This window comes from Oncorhynchus gorbuscha, linkage group LG10 (genome assembly GCF_021184085.1).
Source record: "Oncorhynchus gorbuscha isolate QuinsamMale2020 ecotype Even-year linkage group LG10, OgorEven_v1.0, whole genome shotgun sequence".
In the NCBI taxonomy this organism is placed as follows: domain Eukaryota; kingdom Metazoa; phylum Chordata; class Actinopteri; order Salmoniformes; family Salmonidae; genus Oncorhynchus; species Oncorhynchus gorbuscha.
In genome coordinates, this window is record NC_060182.1 from 22,866,190 (window position 1) to 22,888,979 (window position 22,790).

Sequence of the window (22,790 nt, forward strand, 5' to 3'; positions counted from 1 at the left end):
GATATTACTCATTTCTAATTGTGTCAGAAAGTAATTTTCATTTAGTTAAGTTAAATTGTACTGTTAGCTAGCAAGTAACATTAGCTGTCTGGCTTGCTAGCTAACGTTACATGTATGATCTATGTAATAATAATTATTTGTATCTCAGAGCCATTTGCTTTGCTAGTTATAGCCTAATATTAACTAGCTAACATTGAACCTGGTTGGTTAGCTACCTGCAGATTCATGCAGGGTAGTAACGTCACGAGTTGGGATTATGGTTCATTGTTTAGCTAGCTACATATCTTAACAAAAGACTCCACTATGAAAGTATCCATTTCAATAGAATGTTCATGATGTCACTGTGACAGCTGTATTCGCAGAATAACTGACTAATTTACAAATGCTTAACACCCGTTGATTATGGCCGCTATCAGTAAACGTTGGCAAAAAAAGGGTAAATTGTTGCCAGCAGCACAGTTGCTGTCACCAAAGCTCTGGATAACATAAAAACAGCCTAACCAGCTCTGCTAGGGTAAGTAAAATGGTCAGAGTGAGTGGTTCTCTCATTTCTGTTTGGAAGTAGCTCACAAGCTAGCCAATGTTAGGCTGTTAAATTGGGTGTTTGACTGCTGTTGTTAGGTCAGAACGCTCGGATCAACCCTACTTTTCGACCAGAGTGTCCAGTGTGCTCTCTGAACGCTCCGAGAGTGAAACACTCTGCATTTACGAACACCCAGAGCACACTCTGGCACTCCAGATTACATTTACGAACACACCCGTAGTATAAACCAGCCAATCTTTGTTTTTTAGTACATAGCCTCACATGTCAATCCTTAAAAAGATGGGTGGGGCTAAAGCTTAAAAAAGTGTGTGAAAAAAGTGTGAGCTCTCCAGTAGGTACCAAAACATTCAAGGGACATTTTCTCAAAATTACTTTCCCATTTCCCATTGTTTCTCAACTGTAGTCTATGATGTACCATTTTCTAGCTCTGTGTCTCTACTTTCATCCAATGTAAAAAAAAACACAATTTCAAATTTTGCTACATAAGATCGAATCGAGCTGGTCGGTCACATATGAGAAATTGTGACTAAAAGGCACAAAGACCCTAGGATACTGACTATCTCTCTTCTCCAAATGGCTCATAATGGCATCATAATCTCTATTTAAGATTACCTTTCAGCACACAGTGAAGGATTGTCTTTGTAAAAATCATACTGGGTGTGTGTGTTTGTGTGTGTGCATGTGTACGAGCGCGTATTGGCGTGCATACATGTGTGTGTGTGTCCATGTGTGCATGTGAAGAGAATACTAAGTAAGGGACAGTGTGTGTTGGATCGTATAAAGCTTCATCCCTGGTCTCCTTGGCTCCAGCTCTCATGTTGCGAGGAGAGGATTTTTTTCTATACGATCAGCCTTGCTGAAGGACATGGTCAGTGGGACTCTTGAGGAAAGAGAAAACCGCCTTGGAGCTTATCGTTATCGTGCCAGCATAATCTATGTCCGTCCCGAGTATTCCAGACAGAATAACAGCCCAGGGCCCAGGGAATGAGCAGCTCGCTAGCTCCTCAGAACAACTGAACTATTTCAGCACAGACAGCAGAGACAGTTTAACACAGCCACTGTACACGCCTAATCTGCCACAACAACCTCCCGCAGTCCCATTGCTCTCACACAGACACAGCAGGATAAGGTATGTGTGTGTATGTGCTTGCGTGCATGTGCATAGCGTGTGTGTGTGTGTGTGTGTGTCTCAAGACCAGTGCCCTCTTGTCATCTCACCGCCCTCCTAGAAGCACATAAGGGCCATCTATGCATTTAAGAGTCTGGAGTCCATGCAAAGTATTGAAACTGCTTTAAGGTATTCAGTGTAGCCATAACACCAGTCCTCCAGGACCCCATAAGGGACACCGTACCAGCCAGGAGGTCTCTTAATGCACCTAGCAGATGAAAGGCACACACACTTCTCACACACCACACAGTAACTCAATCTCTTTCTCTCCTCCACTCGGGACCAGGGGAGAAGATGTCGAAAATCTCATTAAAAAAAGAATGTCTACCACCTGCTTGCTCTCCTATCCTACAGGATGTCTTTCTAATGACCGGGTAGGGGGAAGCCTCACAGGCACTGGTGGATTCCTCACCTCCACGGTGGCAATGGACCCCTGCCTTGCTCCCTGACACACACACAACCCAAGCTCAACCATATTCCACCAAACAAACCCCCCCACCCATATGCTTAACTCATCGCAGCACACATCTTTACGAGTCTCAAAACAAACCCCCACACCCATATGCTTAACTCATCGCAGCACACATCTTTACGAGTCTCACTGGAAAATCTACATTCATCTTCTGTAACTCCTCACACATACATCGCAGATGAAGTTACATGTTTAGTACATTTGTGTCGACTGGAGATTCCAAACGTCTCCCCAAGGGAGCATTAACCTCTGACCTGACTGAGCATAAACCAGGACTGCAGTGTCCATCACTGCTCAATTCCGACATTCAACAAAATGTAATGTCAGTCCTCATCATTAACAACCAAGGAGAACTTGTGTCTGCAAAGCTGAGTTGTCCACAAATAGCTGAAACAGTTGTGGTGAGAGACACTGAATTTACTCCACATGATTACACAACGTTAAACACAAATTAAAAAGAGGAATTCTCATAATACTGTAACTAACAGATATGAAACATGGCAGGGTGGATGAGACATGATATAGAGGATGTCTGTGATTTACAAGAGAAAGATCATTACTTATTAAACAAGGCAAATCAGTTAAGAACAAATTGTTATTTTCAATGACAGCCTAGGAACAGTGGGTTAGCTGCCTTGTTCAGGGGCAGAACAACAGATTTTGACCTTGTCAGCTCAGGGATTTGATCTTGCAACCTTTGTTACCAGCCCAACACTAACCACTAGGCTACCCTGCCACCCCAAGATGACAAGAGAAAGATTGACATCAACAGACAGAGGTGACAGAGAGAGAATGAGAGAACTTGAGAGAAAGAGAGAGAACAAGAAGAAAGGAGAGAATAAATCAGATAAAGAATTTGAGGGAGAGAGAAAAAAAGAGCAAAAGAGAAAGAAAGCAACAGAACAAAGATTCCCACCTCGTCTGAATGCAGTGAGGTGGTCTCTAATAGACAATAGAACCACCAAGGCCTGTGGTTGTGCTGTGTATAGATTTGGGGTTTAAGATGTGTAAACAGAAAATCTAAACCATGTTAATTCAGGTTTGAGAGAGAGGAAAGAGAAGAGAGAAACCATCCCTACCTCTGGTAGCTCAGGGAAGGAAGAGAAAAAAACACATTTTATTTCAGACTCCTGTAAGTCTGTTTTTCAAAGCACACTTAAAGCGATACTTTGGGATTTTGGCAATGAGGCCCTGTATCTACTTCCCCAGAGTCAGAAGAACTTGTGGATAAAGGGCCTCGTTGCCAAGTATATGTTCTGTCCCTACACAGGCAAAAACAGTGAATCACCAAAACAGGGTGTGTTTGGCCTAAATACGGTGAACCATTGAATGTAGCACTAGCAAAAGTTACTTTTGTCCTAAATGTATTTTTGATGTGTGGTGTAGAGCCAGGATACTATAGAGATACATTATTTATTGCAGGTGACAACATTGGTCTGGGTTTGTATGGCTTGGAATCTACCCTCTGCAAACACTGTCATGAATGCAGTGGTATGCTCTATCTACTTTGGGTATGGTAAATGAATCAACAGTTGGTTGCAATAGAGGGAATTCTGGAAAACTGGTTTCAAAACTAATATGAATATCCATGGTTAAATGTAAACTGGTAACTGTACTCACACAAGCAGCCCTTTCTATGTGATTATCTATAGGTGTGTTACATGACTACAGAGCTCCGCCAAGGAGGCCCTTTTCCAGCAAGGCTTTCGGACCGCAGCGAGAAAGACTCGTCACCGGGGGGGTTCCGAATGCAACCTGACAGGGAATTTAGGCGCTATTACCCTGGAAAAACTGCAGCTCAAATCAATTTGTTTCATTCTGAATGCTAAAGCCCTCACTGCCAGGTCTCCCAGCCTCTGAGTGAGTGGGTGGTTTAACCCTGCGGAGGGCAGTGCGGCACCAGAATATTCCACAGATACGAGAGAGCAGGCGGGAGTTAACAGCTGAGTAGGAAGGTGAAAGGGGGAGGGAAAATAGAAACACACACTAAACCAAAACCTGAATGAGATCAGTGTCACTGTTTGCCTGTCTTTTGACACCCACAATGCAGCCTCAGGATGGAGTGTCAGGGGGGCACTGATACAGTGCCTTGCAAAAGTATTCATCCCCCTTGGCTTTTTTCAGATTTTGTTTATTTGGATTTCATGTAAATGGACAAACACAAAATAGTCCAAATGGGTGAAGTGAAAAAAAGAACTAGTTTCAAAAAATGCCCAAAATTTAAAACGGAAAAGTGGTGCGTGCATATGTATTCACCCCCTTTGCTATGAAGCCCCTAAATAAGATCTGGTGCAACCAATTACCTTCAGAAGTCACATAATAAGTTAAAGAAATTCCATCTGTGTGTAATCTAAGTGTCATTTGATCTCAGTATATATACACCTGTTCCGAAAGACCCCAGAGTCTGCAACATCACTAAGCAAGGGGCACCCCCAAGCAAGCTGCACCATGAAGACCAAGGAGCTCTCCAAACAGGTCAGAGACAAAGTTGTGGAGAAGTACAGATCAGGGTTGGGTTACAAAAAAGTATCCGAAACTTGGAGCACCATTAAATCTATTATTATAAAATGGATGAATGAATGAATGAATGAATATGGCACCACAACAAACCTGCCAAGAGAGGGCCGCCCACCAAAACTCACGGACCAGGCAATGAGGGCATTAATCAGAGGCAACAAAGAGACCAAAGATAACCCTGAAGGAGCTGCAAAGCTCCACAGCGGAGATTGGAGTATCTGTCCATGGGACCACTTTAAGCCGTACACTCCACAGAGCTGGGCTTTATGGAAGAGTGGTCAGAAAAAAAGCCATTGCTTAAACACGTTTGGTGTTCGCCAAGGTACTCTGGTCGGATGAGACAAAAATTTAGCTTTTCGTCAATCAAGGAAAAACGCTATGTCTGGTGCAAACCCAACACCTCTCATCCGAGAACAACATTCCCACGGTGAAGCATGGTGGTGGCAGCATCATGCTGTGGGGATGTATTTCATCGACTGCGAAACTGGTCAGAATTGAAGGAATGATGGATGGTGCTAAATACAGGGAAATTCTTGAGGGAAACCTGTTTCAGTCTTCCAGAGATTTGAGACTGGGATGGAGGTTCACCTTCTAGCAGGACAATGACCCTAAGCACACTGCTAAAGCAACACTCAAGTGGTTTAAGGGGAAACATTTAAATGTCTTGGAATGGCCTAGTCAAAGCCCAGACCTCCATCCAATTGAGAATCTGTGGTATGACTTAAAGATCGCTGTACACCTGCGGAACCCATCCATCTTGTAGGAGCTGGAGCAGTTTTGCCTTGAAGAATGGGCAAAAATCCCAGTGGACAGATGTGCCAAGCTTATATAGACATACCCCAAGAGACTTGCAGCTGTAATTGCTGCAAAAGGTGGCTCTACAAAGTATTGACTTTGGGGGGTGAATAGTTATGCACACTCAAGTTCTGTTTTTTGTCTTATTTCTTGTTTGCTTCAGGATAAAAAATATTTTGCATCTTCAAAGCGGTAGGCATGTTGTGTAAATCAAATGATAATAACCCCCCAAAAATGTATTTTAAGTCCTGGTTGTAAGGCAGCAAAATAGGAAAAATGCCAAGGGGGTGAATACTTTTGCAAGCCACTGTACACGATGGAATGAACATGCAATGTGTGAGTGCATGTGTGTGGGCGTGCATGTTTGCCTGGCTGCCTACACACATGCATGTGTTTGTGTCTGGTAGTGTACTGCACTACAAGACACAAACTGTGTGCCTGTGTGTTTGTCTGCACCCTCCTGACCTCAATCCCAGGACATCTCTCCTGGTTTGGGCACCCTCGTAGATCCTTCCCCCTGAGGTAGCCTGGAGGATAACTGAGCGTGCCTATCTGTAAAGGCCTAGAGGTTCAGTCTGGCCAAGTAAGAACAGGATCATGTCCTCCAACACATTTGTTAGGCCTTTACCTACTGGGCACATATCTCAATTCAACATCTATACAACGTTGGTTCAATGTCATTTCAATTAAATGATGTGGAAACAATGTTGATTCAACCAGTGTGTGCCCAGTGGGTACTCTTGGTGATGGGGTACTGGGCCTGATTCAAACAACTGGTCAATTCAGTGAGAGTGTGTATTCCATTGGGATTGTTATTTAAAAAAAAGACTGGTGGGCATTTGAGGCCAGAATAGTGAAGTACACACACACACACACACACGTATAACTGACACTGCCCAAAACCACCACCAACCCAAACAAAGGACCAGGCCCATTGGGCTGAAACCACATGACATGGCTCTCATTAGCAGTAATAGAATCAGCACAGGGACATGTAGGATGAGGTTACACCACCTAGCTCGGTTTGTCCGGTTCAATCTGGCCTGGACCCACTATAGCCCACCACACTGAGGCTGAATAAGCAGACAGAATATTTCATGCTCAAAACAAGGAGATCACTCTGCAGAGAGCATTAAATATCAGACATACGGTGACTAAACCATTTAACACAATAAGGCTGTGACTGATGCAGATTTTTATGTGAAGTTGGTTCCTGGATCCTAGGTGATGAAATCCCTGTGTTGGTCTGTGGGAACAGGCGTGTTTGTCAATCAGACAGTGTTGTAGCCCCAGCAGATGTAAACCAGGTGTGGCGGTGTTCTGACTCTAAGGGTCTGTGTCTCTATGATAAAGAACATGTCATATCTGAGAGCCCTGTAATGAAGCCCAGTCACAACAAGGAATCTGGGCACCCTCAACTGAACTCCTGACAGTCCCCCTCAACGGGGGGTGAGGACCCCCTCTAACCTTTCACCCCTCTGATCTTATCTCCTCAGCACACCAACATTACAATGACTGCTCAACCTATGACCCCCAGATTGAAGCTTGAAATTTAACTCCCCAATGCTCCTCCATGGTAATCTCTCCTAGAGTCAAGAACCTAGCACCTAGTCCACTGCAACCTTCCTCTGCACCATGCCGACCATCTGCTCATCTTCCCTATGCCTACTATGATAAATCCAACCCCCCTCCCTGTCCATCTCCCCCTGACCCTTTACCCTTCTCCCCCTCCGCCTCTCAAGACCCTGAAACCCCTGTCACGTCCCAGGCCCTTGTTCGGTCTCTCCCATTACGCCTGCCCTCATCTGTGTGTGTGTGTGTGTGTGGTTACTCTTTGCCCTGCCTGACAGTTCTGGGTTAAACAATGTTATTATTAAAGTCTTTCCAGAGGAGCTTCCTGTGACACCCTTACCAAAGGTAAATCCACCGGCCGAGCCCTGTAAATCACACTGTGTGTGTGTGTGTGTGTGTGTGTGTGTGTGTGTGTGTGTGTGTGTGTGTGTGTGTGTGTGTGTGTGTGTGTGTGTGTGTGTGTGTGTGTGTGTGTGTGTGTATATATATATATATATGTGTGTATACGTGTGTGGGTGTACACGTGTGTGTGCGTGTGTGTTTTCACTGTAGCTGTGTGGTCAGACACCCATATGACGGTGTATCTCTAGTCTCCGTTAGCTGTGACCTGAAGGAAGCGGCGATGTGACTCCTACAGGGGCCTTTAAAATAACACAGAGGAACAGACAAGCCATAAACGTCAGATAAGTAAAACCATAACTGCCTCTACGCTCTCCTGTAATGGATTCCAGGGTTTATATGGATTATATGTCTGTTTCGGTGGGGGAAAACCAGTCTGGGTTTATTTTAACTGTCGATTTTAAACATCTCTGTCAAACAAGAGAAAATGGAGAGGATTTAGAAGTGGCTGATCTTTCTAGCATACATATACTTCTGGGATTTCATGTATCTCTTTCTCATTGCCTTTTGCAGATGTGAGTTTAGAAAGGTGTAACAGACAGACTTACTAACTAGTGTAAACTGGCAGATATGGCAGGTTGGAGTTGTTTGGCCTGTGTACCAGTGGTGGCAGGTTGGAGTTGTTTGGCCTGTGTACCAGTGATGGCAGGTTGGAGTTGTAGGGCCTGTGTACCAGTGATGGCAGGTTGGAGTTGTAGGGCCTGTGTACCAGTGATGGCAGGTTGGAGTTGTAGGGCCTGTGTACCAGTGGTGGCAGGTTGGAGTTGTAGGGCCTGTGTACCAGTGGTGGCAGGTTGGAGTTGTAGGGCCTGTGTACCAGTGATGGCAGGTTGGAGTTGTAGGGCCTGTGTACCAGTGATGGCAGGGTTGGAGTTGTTTGGCCTGTGTACCAGTGATGGCAGGTTGGAGTTGTTTGGCCTGTGTACCAGTGGTGGCAGGTTGGAGTTGTTTGGCCTGTGTACCAGTGGTGGCAGGTTGGAGTTGTAGGGCCTGTGTACCAGGTTGGAGTTGTTTGGCCTGTGTACCAGTGGTGGCAGGTTGGAGTTGTAGGGCCTGTGTACCAGTGGTGGCAGGTTGGAGTTGTAGGGCCTGTGTACCAGTGGTGGCAGGTTGGAGTTGTAGGGCCTGTGTACCAGTGGTGGCAGGTTGGAGTTGTTTGGCCTGTGTACCAGTGGTGGCAGGTTGGAGTTGTTTGGCCTGTGTACCAGTGGTGGCAGGTTGGAGTTGTATGGCCTGTGTACCAGTGGTGGCAGGTTGGAGTTGTAGGGCCTGTGTACCAGTGATGGCAGGTTGGAGTTGTTTGGCCTGTGTACCAGTGATGGCAGGTTGGAGTTGTTTGGCCTGTGTACCAGTGATGGCAGGTTGGAGTTGTTTGGCCTGTGTACCAGTGGTGGCAGGTTGGAGTTGTAGGGCCTGTGTACCAGTGGTGCCAGGTTGGAGTTGTAGGGCCTGTGTACCAGTGGTGGCAGGTTAGAGTTGTAGGGCCTGTGTATCAGTGGTGGCAGGTTGGAGTTGTAGGGCCTGTGTACCAGTGGTGGCAGGTTGGAGTTGTAGGGCCTGTGTACCAGTGGTGGCAGGTTGGAGTTGTAGGGCCTGTGTACCAGTGATGGCAGGTTGGAGTGGTTTGGCCTGTGTACCAGTGATGGCAGGTTGGAGTTGTTTGGTCTGTGTACCAGTGGTGGCAGGTTGGAGTTGTTTGACCTGTGTATCAGTGGTGGCAGGTTGGAGTTGTTTGGCCTGTGTACCAGTGGTGGCAGGTTGGAGTTGTAGTACCTGTGTACCAGTGATGGCAGGTTGGAGTTGTTTGGCCTGTGTACCAGTGGTGGCAGGTTGGAGTTGTAGGGCCTGTGTACCAGTGGTGGCAGGTTGGAGTTGTAGGGCCTGTGTACCAGTGATGGCAGGTTGGAGTGGTTTGGCCTGTGTACCAGTGATGGCAGGTTGGAGTTGTTTGGTCTGTGTACCAGTGGTGGCAGGTTGGAGTTGTTTGACCTGTGTATCAGTGGTGGCAGGTTGGAGTTGTTTGGCCTGTGTACCAGTGGTGGCAGGTTGGAGTTGTAGCCAGTACCTGTGTACCAGTGATGGCAGGTTGGAGTTGTTTTGGCCTGTGTACCAGTGATGGCAGGTTGGAGTTGTAGGGCCTGTGTACCAGTGATGGCAGGTTGGAGTTGTTTGGCCTGTGTACCAGTGATGGCAGGTTGGAGTTGTTTGGCCTGTGTACCAGTGATGGCAGGTTGGAGTTGTTTGGCCTGTGTACCAGTGATGGCAGGTTGGAGTTGTAGGGCCTGTGTACCAGTGGTGGCAGGTTGGAGTTGTAGGACCTGTGTACCAGTGATGGCAGGTTGGAGTTGTTTGGCCTGTGTACCAGTGATGGCAGGTTGGAGTTGTAGGGCCTGTTTACCAGTGATGGCAGGTTGGAGTTGTAGGGCCTGTGTACCAGTGATGGCAGGTTGGAGTTGTTTAGCCTGTGTACCAGTGATGGCAGGTTGGAATTGTTTGGCCTGTGTACCAGTGATGGCAGGTTGGAGTTGTTTGGCCTGTGTACCAGTGATGGCAGGTTGGAGTTGTTTGGCCTGTGTACCAGTGATGGCAGGTTGGAGTTGTTTGGCCTGTGTACCAGTGATGGTAGGTTGGAGTTGTTTGGCCTGTGTACCAGTGATGGCAGGTTGGAGTTGTAGGGCCTGTGTACCAGTGATGGCTGGTTGGAGTTGTAGGGCCTGTGTACCAGTGATGGCTGGTTGGAGTTGTAGGGCCTGTGTACCAGTGATGGCAGGTTGGAGTTGTAGGGCCTGTGTACCAGTGATGGCTGGTTGGAGTTGTAGGGCCTGTGTACCAGTGATGGCAGGTTGGAGTTGTTTGGCCTGTGTACCAGTGATGGCAGGTTGGAGTTGTTTGGCCTGTGTACCAGTGATGGCTGGTTGGAGTTGTTTGGCCTGTGTACCAGTGATGGCAGGTTGGAGTTGTTTGGCCTGTGTACCAGTGATGGCTGGTTGGAGTTGTTTGGCCTGTGTACCAGTGATGGCTGGCTCAGTGATTGTTTGCGATTGTGTTGACACCCCCTGCTGGCCTGATGACTTCACTGCTGCATACTGAATGTGATCACAAGCAACTCTCGCACTCGCTGACTCAGCCAGGCCTCTATGTAGCCAATACAAGACTAAACTCAGAGACCCCTTATCTAACTCACTCCCACTGTGATCACCAGCTAAAGCACACACATACCCACACTTAATAAATGCATGGACACAAACACAGACTCCCTCCCATAACACACTCACATAACACTGTTATAACACCATTGAGAGTTATTCCTCTGCCAGAAAAATGTCCAAATACCTTGAATGATAACTAAACTACACAGAACAGTATAAATCATGACACAATATTCCCTAATCGCGCCAATAAAAAAGGATGAGAAAAACACATCTGTATAATTCCATCTGACATGAAAATGATGATATCTCCTTAATGATGTCTGAATTATCACAGTGCAAGATGATATCTACTTAATGATGCCTGAAGTATCACAGTGCAAGATGATATCTACTTAATGATGTCTGAAGTATCACAGTGCAAGATGATATCTACTTAATGATGTCTGAATTATCACAGTGCAAGATGATATCTACTTAATGATGTCTGAATTATCACAGTGCAAGATGATATCTACTTAATGATGTCTGAATTATCACAGTGCAAGATGATATCTACTTAATGATGCCTGAAGTATCACAGTGCAAGATGATATCTACTTAATGATGTCTGAAGTATCACAGTGCATGTCAGAGACTGGATCCAGCTGTGACACTAACAGGCCTCTAAGAGTAAAAGTTAACAGTTCAGCTGTCTAAGATACAACAGACTGACCCACAAAAGAGCTATTGTGTGGCCCCCAGCACAACAATGCAGCTTAGTGGTGCTACGAGGTAAAACCATTGGGATCAATAGAAGATTCTAATTAGCCTATATTGGCAGGAGCCCTGCGAGATTAGACACAGGATGTCGATTCGATTTCCTGCACTATCGGCTATTCAAACTAAGTTGATTCACAGAGTAATTGCTAAAATGGCTAAAAGTCAAGACAAACATGGTGGTGAGGGTGGTGGTAGTGGTGGTATTGGTGATGATGTTGGAGGTGATGATGATGCTGGTGGTGTTGAAGGTGGTGGTGATAGTGTTGGAAGTGGTGGTGGTGATGATGGGGATGGTGCTGGAGGTGGTGCTGTTGATGGTAGTGGTGATGGTGGTGGTGATGGTGGTGTTGGAGAAGGTGATGGTGGTGGTGTATGATGCACATCACAAACGTGATCATCTGCATTAAATGTTCTCACAAAAGTGAGCTATAGGGGGGTATTGTGTTTGAATGTTCAAAAGTAAACACTACATCAGTGAAAAAGTGATATTTGTTTCAATTAATTGACAGACAACCAGAGAAAAACAAGAGAAGATTAAAGGTGTTTTCATTTGCTAAAGCAGTGTTGAGCCCAGCATTGCAAAAGTGATACGCTGACATACACTGACCCTGCAGCTCCAGAACATCTCCACAAAGCACACTATAGCCTTCTGCAACGGATCCTGTGTGTGTATGGGTGTGTGTTTGTGTGGGTGTGCGTATGCGCATGTGTGTGCCCATATGCGTGTAATGCATGTGAATGTATTTTTATAAAATATTGAAATAATGTAATAATGCGTGTAACAATGTAATCAACCTCAAATAAAAAGCTATTAAAATCCCTGCACATCTGTACACACTCCACCACTGCAAGCCTGGATGGAGTGAGGCATGCTCTGTCTCGGAAAGTGAGTCGAACTCACGAGGCACCACAAGAAACGAAGCAAACGCCATTATCCAGATTTCCTTTCACTGTCATTAAAGCGGGGAGCAGCTCGTGCGCTCGCCTTCCGCTCTCTCCGCTGAAAGAGAGAAGTGAAAAGTTAAAGAACTTACCTTGAAGTATGCTCCGGCCTTGCAGTACATCCCTTGAAATAAGCACAGAGTAAAAGCTTTGTGAGAAGCCAGGTCTGCAGGGAGCTTTGGACGCCAGCTTTCCATTAGTCCCCTGGGAGAGAAAAGAGAATACATTGTTGGTGAGACATCTAGAAACATGGAATCCATTGATTCAGTTGCTTCTCTGACCCTGGAAGTTGAAGGAAAGTGCTTATGCCTTGGCAACAGCTATACAGAAGAGATAGAGAGATTACCATGCCTCCCTTTCCACCACTGGGCTTGTGAATGTGATCTATCTGCTGCCGGGGCATTCGGGTGAAATAAATACACAGTTGTATGGCAGTGAATATCAAGACAACATAATACTTTTCAAATAATCAGGAGAGAACGAGGCTTGTTTGACCTAACACTCTCCCCATTGTTCATTCCAGTCTGGGAATAGGACAGGGGGAGCAGACATAACAGATATGGGCACTCAAGGGATTTGGAGTGTGTGGCCGACATGGATGCGGATGCACACACACACACACACACACACACACACACACACACACACACACACACACACACACACACACACACACACACACACACACACACACAAAAGGTATTCCCTTGGTGGCTGCAGAGCTGATCCACCCTGCTCCAGATCTCCCTTCGCCACCATCAAAGGGTCTGCCTATATACTGGGACTCTGAGCCCTATTCAATCCAAATCAGGGATCAGTTTTGATTAACAACTTTATAGACAAATTCCAGTGCAGCATTAAAGCAAGTTGGATTCAATGTGCAGCGGAGTATTTGTGTGACACATTTTAAATGTGCTTTTAATTAATTAAACACTAATTCAACATACATTTGTCCAATACATGAAAGTTGTTTTTATTTATCCTGTAGACCTGGTAGACTAACTACTAGCAGGCTTGGTTTGGTAGGGTCCTCACTACAGGGGGCAGTGGAGGTATCTACTGGAAGCAGGTGGAAGTTATCTGATCTGAATTTTCTCTCCACTAACTGGGAATGACACTCAAACTGCCAGAGGGCACAGAGAATTTAATGAGGGCTCATTGTGTGGGATAAATGATGCTGCCTCCACATGCACACAGACGACACAAACACACCAGTTGAGTGTGTGTGATACACGTTAGTTACAGTTGAAAGCTTCAGCTCCATTTAAATAACTTTAGAGCTGTACTATGGTGTTATCCATACCACACATATGTCACTCCTGGTAGCCTAACGACGATGATAATTCAAGCGTACCATGGAAATACCAATGCATCTATCATTTTCCAACAATGCGGAATCCAGGCGACCCTAGAACACGCCGCTGGGCTAGAGGAGGCAGACTGCAAGTTATGTGTGGGGAAGACAAAACCCGACTGCGCCCTACTATTAACCGGCAACACCAAGCAAGTTTGGAACACCAAAACGGTCCCTCTTACTGGATTGCGGAGAATGTAATTAGTTATTGACGTATAGCAAATTAAACATTCGCCTTTTTATACTTTAAGGCTATATTTGGAGCTGGACATAGGACACGAGTAAAATATTTTTTCAATAAAGTTGGCTCATATAACAAACGAGATTCCTTAAAACAAAAGCTGAATATTCCTAATAGCCTAAGTAGCTAACTAGTTGCATTAGCGAATGGCATTTGTGAGGTTTCGCGTTAACGTTAGACTAACAGCTCCGTTAAAATAAGGAAATAAAAAAAGACAGCATTTCGCACCATTATCACTCGCTCAATGAATATCAAGGAAATTAACAAGATAATACATAGCCCATGTAAGGGTATCTAGTGCACGGCATCAATTCAGTCAGAATTTGATTGAGGGGTAAAGCGGCGGTGAGAATATTCATAAATCATTTCCTCCAGCCTACGCTTTACATTATTTGTGTTAGGCTAATACGAAATGCTTTTGAGACCAGGTTGAGTGTTGTGTGAGAAAACGAAAGACAGTTCTCATTCAATGGCAGATCTTGTTGGGGAATAATATTAAATATAAAGGCTGACGTTGCGCTTCGAAAAGAAAGCACTTGTGTTGGAGAACAAGTCAGTCGAAATAGAATAAACAAGTTCAGGATCAACCCAAAACATTTTAACTGTCTCTAAAAATGTACGCTCTGTAACACTGTGAGCAGCATAGGAGCGAAACACTTCCAGAATGTTATAGTCAAATGGGAAATCTCACCCAAAACGTGGCCAGTTGTAAGGCTGCTGTCAGCATGAGAATGGAGACAGTTTTCATCGTTGCAAGCAAGCGGAGGCTGCTTGAGCTGGAAAAGGCTAAAAGGCTCGTATTTCTTCTCTGGTAATTGTATAATTTCCCCGCGGTGTGATAGCTGGTTTGTTCCCCCTGTGCTCCGCACTTCCAGTGGTAAGCTCTTCAGAAGTAGAAAGCCCGTCCCTACTCCCCTCGCTCTCTCATCTGCAGGTGAAGAGCGTTGCTCAGCTCAGCACCAAAGAGCAAAGGCATCGAAGCCAGCGTCACTCCAACCCCTCCTCTCGCCCGGCGCCGGAGAATCCCACTTAAAGACACACAGTGGAGTGGTAGTTAAATCAAGCTACCTGATTCTCTGGCTTCCGCTATTGCCCTAACATTGGATGAGAGTTTCCCCTAATTACCGTTAAGGGGACACACGAGTGATTTGTTCGCTAACCCTAACAATTTTCTTAACCCTTTTCCTCAGTTTCCTAACCTGCTGCGTAAATTCGAACCTGAAAGTCACTTCGGTAGCGAATAGTTTTTCCGTCTGGAAAGGGTGAGGTAAGCTATTCATATTTATTATTCCAATGCTATACTATCGCAATTCTCCACTTGCATCGTGTGTGTGATATGTAATACATAGGTAATTGCGGTAATAATTTAAAATGTTGAGACTAACAAACCATCACAGCCAACCATATTCATTGAAATTGTAATGTCACAGATATCATATGCACTGTGTCCACTACTGTCCGTGTGTATTGCTGTCCGTGTGTATTGGTGTTCTCAACATTCTCCTAACGTGGCATTTACCATAAAATGCCTACACCGGACGCAAACCGGGTGCGCGCGTGCGCCATCGTGCGCTGTGGTGCATACATTTATTTTGCCCCCCCACACACCAGACGCAGACGCTCGTTGGCGCATGCGAGCAGTGTGGGTGCAATAATTGAATAACATGGATTTCTACATTTAATTTGCGACACACGGGACATGTCAGGTCTGGTCAGCATGTTGCAAAATAAATGTAGAAATCCTTGTATTCAATTATTGCACCCACACTGCTCGTGCTGCGACACCATATAAGTTAAATGATGAAAAAGCGATCACCATATAAATTAAAGAAGAAAAAGCCTGGAAGGAGGAGAGATTACTAGAAACGATTCGGTTGACCGTTTTATGTGTGGATTAGTTGTCGGAGTAGAGGTCCTTGTGCATTTCAGGTAAAATAACAACTCAATGTTTATATCCCAGGACAAATTAGCTAGCAACAGCAAGCTAGCTAAATAGGACAATTTAACTTTAGCTAGCTGGTGCAAGCTAATATTACGAGCTAAATTGCCATACATGTTTAATGCTTTTCGACCTGTCCCCAAATGAATGTCATTGGTTCAGAGTTTGTTTTGATATTTTAACCTGCGTGTCGTGATCGCGTTTGGTGTGTGGGGGTGGGGGGCAAAATACATTTATGCAAGATAGAGCACGATCACGCGCGCAGCCGGTTTGGGTTCCGTGTTAGCTAGCCACTTAGGTCTGTGGGCCACTAACCCCGGAGACGTTGAGCTCTCTCTGATTGACAGCTCTCTCTCCACATCGGAAAGGTGCAGGGCTATGAGCCAATGGGTTAATCCCATCAAAAGCTGAATTAATGTGTGTTAACCAACGCCTGCTCATTTCCCTCCTGACAAGCAGGTGTTTTACCACCTCTCCCTCTCATCTAAATCCTCTGGTGCTGGGGATGAGCTATGACACTTATATCACTGGGCCCTTTTACTATCTGCTGGTGGTGTGATTGGGTCCTGTCCTGTTAGATGCCTTGATTGACAGACTTGGTTGCTGAGCTCTGTGTGTAACCGATATGCTATAGAACCAGGGTTGTCTGCTTTCATGACTGTGTTAGCTGATGCCAAGGCATTGGCTGAGGGAGCTAATGCAACTATTTAGGTCTCAAGTACACTCACCAAGATGGAGATGCCTCACTTATCAAGTTCTGTTAGGATTTGATTTGATTTGAAAGCCAGTCACTGACATCCAGCGGTTGTTTTCTCCTCACAAACGACCCTTACATGCTGACCAGACCGCACACGTCGCGTTGCGTGTGCGAGCGTCGCAAAATACATTTAGAAATCCTTGTTATTCAATCATTGCACCCACACTGCTCGCATGCCAACGAGCGTCTGCGTAGCCAAGGGATAAAATAGAACTCATTCCTATTTCTGACGCAGATCGCGCTGAAAGTCCTGCCTCTCCCATCTCCTCATTGGTTTATAGAAGCAGGTACCCACTGGCCATCTCCTCATTGGTTATACCCACGTGGGTGAATGAAAGACTAACTGTTTTGCCGGTAGTTGTGGTAATACAATGAAAGTTTAGATGCAATCACCACATAAATTAAAGGATGAATAAGCCTGGAAGGAGGAGAGATGACTAGAAACGATTCAGTTGGCCGTTTTATGTGTGGATTAATTGTCGGAGTAGAGGTCCTTGTGCATTTCAGGTAAAATAACAACTCAATGTTTATATCCCAGGACAAATTGGTTAGCAACAGCAAGCTAGCTAAATAGGACAATTTAGCTAGCAATTGCAAGCTAACTAGCTAAATTACCATACATGTTTAATGCTTTTCGACCTGTCCCCAAATTAATGTCATTGGTTCAGAGTTTGTTTTGATATTTTAACCTGTGTGTCGTGATCGCGTTTGGTGTGGGGGGGGCAAAATAAATTGATGCACGATGGCGCACGATGGCGCACGCGCGCAGCCGGTTAGGGTTCTGTGTTACCTGCTTAACTCCCTACTTTACTGATCACGGCTGGGGTGGTTTATTATGTCACCTTATATTATTCAAAACACTCCAGTAATCTCCTGGTAAACATGGAGACAGCCTGGGACTAATGGCAGAATGACAGAGTAGAGGGGACAGGTGGCATTGCTCTCAGACCTCAGTAAGCACTTTCTCAGGGGCTGAGTCGCCCCAGCTTTACTTATAGTAATGATGCTTTCATTACCCAGGCCGCCATTGGGATGCTAGACATGTCCCACACACACACACACACATACACCCACACGCACATAGACATACACATACACGCACACCCACACGCACATACACATACACACACTCACACAAACCTAGCTGGAATTGACTGATTAGGCAGCAATTCTGTACCCCCCTTGCATCTCTCTCTCCACTCAGCTTGGAGCCCATTAATGCAAATTACAGCCCAAAACAAGAGACAACAAAAAAGATCATGTGAAAAAGTAGGCTTTTACAACAGGTAGATTTCTAATGAAAAAAACTACTGTGCTGACAATTTTTCTCTCTCTCTGTTTCTCTCTCTCATTCTCTCGCTCACTCTTAAATTCTGCCATTAGCTACTGCTGTAGTTCTCCACTGACTCCCTCCACAGTATCTGTTAATAGGGAGAGCAAACAAGTCAACACAGTGGCACTTCTATGGAAAGGTGGATCCCTCTGGAGGAGAAAGGGGAATCAGGATATGATCCCATCTATTCCAGTGTCCTGTGTCACTGCCTGGGCTTGACCCAGCAGGCGCAGTGCTCAGGCGATGATGGATTCAGAGACTAGTGGACAGCTCTGGAACAAACACAGGGAGAGAATAGGGATATTCCAGGCCTGGGGTAACAGGGTACGCCATTGTTCGATTTCCCACAGTAGAAACAAATGCAGCTGGATAACCTTAGCGTCAGGGAAAGGACATGGCGCCCAATCATACTGAGACAATATAAAACTTGATCTCATGAAGTTGAGAGAGTATTGTGTAACCAGAAAGCATTAAAAGGTCTACATGGGAGATAAATGTGGGTTGGTAAAAGTGTGACATTGTGCCGTCATTTTGTAATCATATTTTCCTTAACGTTATGGGACTTGTTTAAGTTGTATAGTGACGTGTCATGAAAATCTGTCTTAACTGTCAGACTTCCTTTACTACATGTTTGCAAACACACCCTCACACAGACATACACTCATCAAAAAAAGGGTTCCAAAATGGTTCTTCGCCTGTCCCCATAGCGGATCCATATATATATATTTTTAAAAAAAAATGTTTTTAATGATTTTACAGATAATAGACAGAACAGGTAGAGGGCAGAACATACGGATCCCCTACCAAATCAACCCCACCCCAACCCCACCATGCTCTAACAGAGCCCCACCCCAACCCCACCATGCTCTAACAGAGCCCCACCCCAACCCCACCATGCTCTAACAGAGCCCCACCCCAACCCCACCATGCTCTAACAGAGCCCCACCCCAACCCCACCATGCTCTAACAGAGCCCCACCCCAACCCCACCATGCTCTAACAGAGCCCCACCCCAACCCCACCATGCTCTAACAGAGCCCCACCCCAACCCCACCATGCTCTAACAGAGCCCCACCCCAAAACCAGACTTTAAGCAGGCATGATATACAATGAGTAGTATAATCAAATAGAACAAAAAAATACAAAGCTATCATAAAACAAAAAGTAAAAATAATTAATTATACAAATTCTCCTTTTGGGTTGGTTTATGGAGTTGTAAAATTAACTAGGTCCATGTCTTCTACAAATGATAGGAAAGGTTGCCAGATATGATAAAAGGTCATTGCAGATCCCCTAAATGAGTACATTTTTGAAAATGTATAAAACATATAAACTGAAATATCACATTTCAGATCCTTTACTCAGTACTTTGTTGAGGCAGCGATCACAGCCTAGAGTCTTCTTCGGTATGACGCTACAAGCTTGGCACACCTGTATTTGGGGAGTCTCTCCCAATCTTCTCTGCAGATCCTCTTCAAGCTCTGTCAGGTTGGAAGGGGAGCGTCGCTGCACATCTATTTTCAGGTCTCTCCAGAGATGTTTGATCGGTTTCAAGTCTGGGCTCTGGCTGGTCCACTCAAGGACATTCAGAGACACTTGTCCCGAAGCCACTCCTGTGTTGTCTTGGCTGTGTTCTTAGGGTCGTTGTCCTGTTGTTCTGTACTTTGCTCCGTTCATCTTTCCTTCGATCTCACAGTCCCTGCCACTGAAAAACATCCCCACAGCATGATGCTGCCACCACCATGCTTCACCGTAGGTGTAACCGATGTCAAATGGCTAGCTAGTTAGCGGTGGTGCGCGCTAATAGCGTTTCAATCGGTGACGTCACTCGCTTTGAGACCTTGAAGTAGTGGTTCCCCTTGCTCTGCAAGGGCCGGGGCTTTTGTGGAGCGATGGGTAACGATGCTTTGTGGGTGACTGTTGTTGATGTGTGCAGAGGGTCCCTGGTTCGAGCCCGGGTAGGTGCGAGGGGACGGACTAAAGTTACACTGTTACATAGGGATGGTGCCAGGCTTCCTACAGATGTGAAACTTTGCATTCAGGCCAAAAAGTTCAATGTTGGTTTCATCAGACAAGAGAGTCTTGTTTCACATGGTCTGAGAGTCTTTAGGTGCCTTTTGACAAACTCCAACCGGCCTGTCATGTGCCTTTTACTGAGGAGTGGCTTCCATCTGGCCTCCAGCACTCTAGTTATACCAATAGGAGGCTCTGGCATGGAGCGTTATTTCACTCATTCAGGGGAGTGTGTTTTTCCCTTACATTACAATCAAACACATACTCACACACGTGCATTAATGCACAAATGTAGAAGTGCACACACATGCACTCAAAAAGGCTATTTGATTGCATTTCCTATTTGATTTTACCTTTAAGGTTTTTGTGGGGTCTGTTTTCCAGACTTGTGGACTCTAGGACCTGACTCTATCTCTTCTTCAGATATGATGTAGTACATGGGATACTCTGTCATTCAGCGTGGGACGGTGAGTAAATTCTTCCATTCAATTATTGGAGCCTTTGCCCAATAAAAATACCATCTGGGTGCTAGCAATAGATTAGTTTAAGGCCATACAAAATTATTAAACCATTCCCAGTGAAAGAGTCTCTGTCCCCCTTTAAAAGATTCAGACTTTTTATGTTTGTTACAAAGCCAGAGAATGCTGATGCACTGGGCACCAGAGCCTGTGCCCCCTGGAACACCACGACAGGACGCCTACCAAGGGTCAGGAGAGGGGAAGGGATCTCCTGTCTGACCCCCGACGACCACCCTCTCTGCCCAAATGGTTTATTCATATACCAGGCTACCAGTATGAGAACAGACACAGGGCAGTGTACTATGCACAGGGCTTAACTCCTAACATGGCAGCCTGTGAGGTACTGGTACTGTAGATATGGTACATTTACTGCATAATACCACAACCTACTCGAGGGTCAGAGCACAGCGGGCAAACTGTTTGAAATGACAAACTCAAAGACAAATCCTCACACACATAGGTAGACCGACAGTACAGCAAAGTATTTCTCATAGTGTCGACACATGCCCTCCAGAAATCCAAACCCAGGAACATATGGCTGCATCTCATTCAACAGACGCTGCTCACCTCCAATCCACCTTAGCACATTACTTTAGGGGCTAACACATACACAGACATGCGCATACATAGAATTGACATGAACGCGCATGCACACAAACACACACACAGAATTAATTATTGATTGATAAACGGATTGATAGATACCGTTGAAGTGGGAAGTTTACATACACTTAGGTTGGAGTCATTAAAACTCATTTTTCAACCACTCCACACATTTCTTGTTAACAAGCTATAGTTTTGGCAAGTCAGTTAGGACATCTACTTTGTGCATAACACAAGTAATTTTTCCAGCAATTGTTTACAGACAGATTATTTCACTGTATCACATTTCCAGTGGGTCAGTTTACATACACTAAGTTGACTGTGCCTTTAATTAAACAGCTTGGAAAACTCCAGAAAATGATGTCATGGCTTTAGAAGCCTCTGATAGGCTAATTGACATCTTTTGATTCAATCGGAGGTGAACCTGTGGATGTATGTCAAGGCCTACCTTCAAACTCGGTGCCTCTTTGCTTGACATCATGGGAAAATAAAGAGAAATCAGCCAAGACCTCAGAAAAAAATTTGTAGACCTCCACAAGTCTGGTTCATCCTTGGGAGCAATATCCAAACGACTAAAGGTACCACGTTCATCTGTACAAAGAATAGTACGCAAGTATAAACATCATAGGACCACGCAGCCGTCATAACGCTCAGGATGGAGACGCATTATGTCTCCTAGAGATGAACGTACTTTGGTGCGAAAAGTGCAAATCAATCCCAGAGCAACAGCAAAGGACCTTGTGAAGATGTTGGAGGAAACAGGTACAAAAGTATCTATATCCACAGTAAAACGAGACCTATATGAATGAATGCCAATTGTCACGTCTGGATGAAACCTGACACTATCCCTACGGTGAAGCATAGTGGTGGCAGCATTATGCTGATGGGATGTTTTTCAGCTGCATGGACTGGGAGACTATTTAGGATTGATGGAAAGATTAATGGAGCAACGTACCTCAGACTTGGGCAAAGGATCACCTTCCAACAGGACAATGACCCTAAGCACACAGCGAAGACAATGCAGAAGTGGCTTCGGGCGAGTCTCTGAATGCCCTTGAGTGGCCTAGCTAGAAGCCCGACTTGAACCCGATCAAACATCTCTGGAGAGACCTGAACATATCTGTGCAGTGACGATCCCCATCCAACCTGACAGAGTTTGAGAGGATCTGCAGAGGAGAATGTAGCATCATACCCAAGAAGATTCTAGGCTGTAATCGCTGCCTAAGGTGCTTCTACAAAGTACTGAGTAAAGGGTCTGAATACTTACGCAAATGTGATTTTCCCAGTTTTTTTCCTTATATATTTGCACAAATATTCTGTGTAGATCGATGAGGGAAAAAAACTATTGAATCCATTTTAGAATAAGGCTGTAATGTAACAAAATGTGAAAAAAGTCAAGGGGTCTGAATACTGTATGTGTATTTCTCAGGGGTATGACATTAGAATTGTAACCAGCTCTGCAATGCTTGTTTGAAAAAGAGAGATACTACTGAAAAAGGTTTCATTTTCAATTAATCAAAAATTAGACATGACAATGTTTTGCACTCTTCATGAATAATCTATACAATTTGTAGACAAGCTTTTTGAATGGATAAAAGATACCATATTCATTTTGCTCTCTGAAATCAAATAAAAAGTACAAAAATCAATAACTTCACATTAAGGTTGGTCACTCTGAACAATTTAGCAATTACCTACAGTATATTTCACAAC

General features: G+C 45.0%; 1 protein-coding gene and 1 long non-coding RNA gene across 2 annotated transcripts in view; one reads left to right on the plus strand and one right to left on the minus strand.

Annotated features, from left to right (window-relative positions):
* The window catches only part of LOC124045696 (cadherin-4-like), a 548,219-nt gene extending 533,129 nt beyond the window's left edge, over positions 1-15,090 (minus strand). Inside the window, exons 1-2 of the mRNA XM_046365231.1 lie at positions 14,607-15,090; positions 12,413-12,524 (exon numbers count right to left, since the gene is read on the minus strand). Coding sequence (XP_046221187.1) covers positions 12,413-12,524; positions 14,607-14,663 — 169 coding nt within the window. The 5' untranslated portion in view covers positions 14,664-15,090. The remainder of the gene's footprint in view (positions 1-12,412; positions 12,525-14,606) is intronic.
* LOC124045697 lies at positions 14,825-21,185 on the plus strand. The gene is made up of 3 exons (XR_006840888.1): positions 14,825-15,182; positions 20,341-20,423; positions 20,591-21,185. It is a non-coding gene; the product is annotated as an uncharacterized LOC124045697 (long non-coding RNA).
* Positions 21,186-22,790: the final 1,605 nt, after the last annotated feature.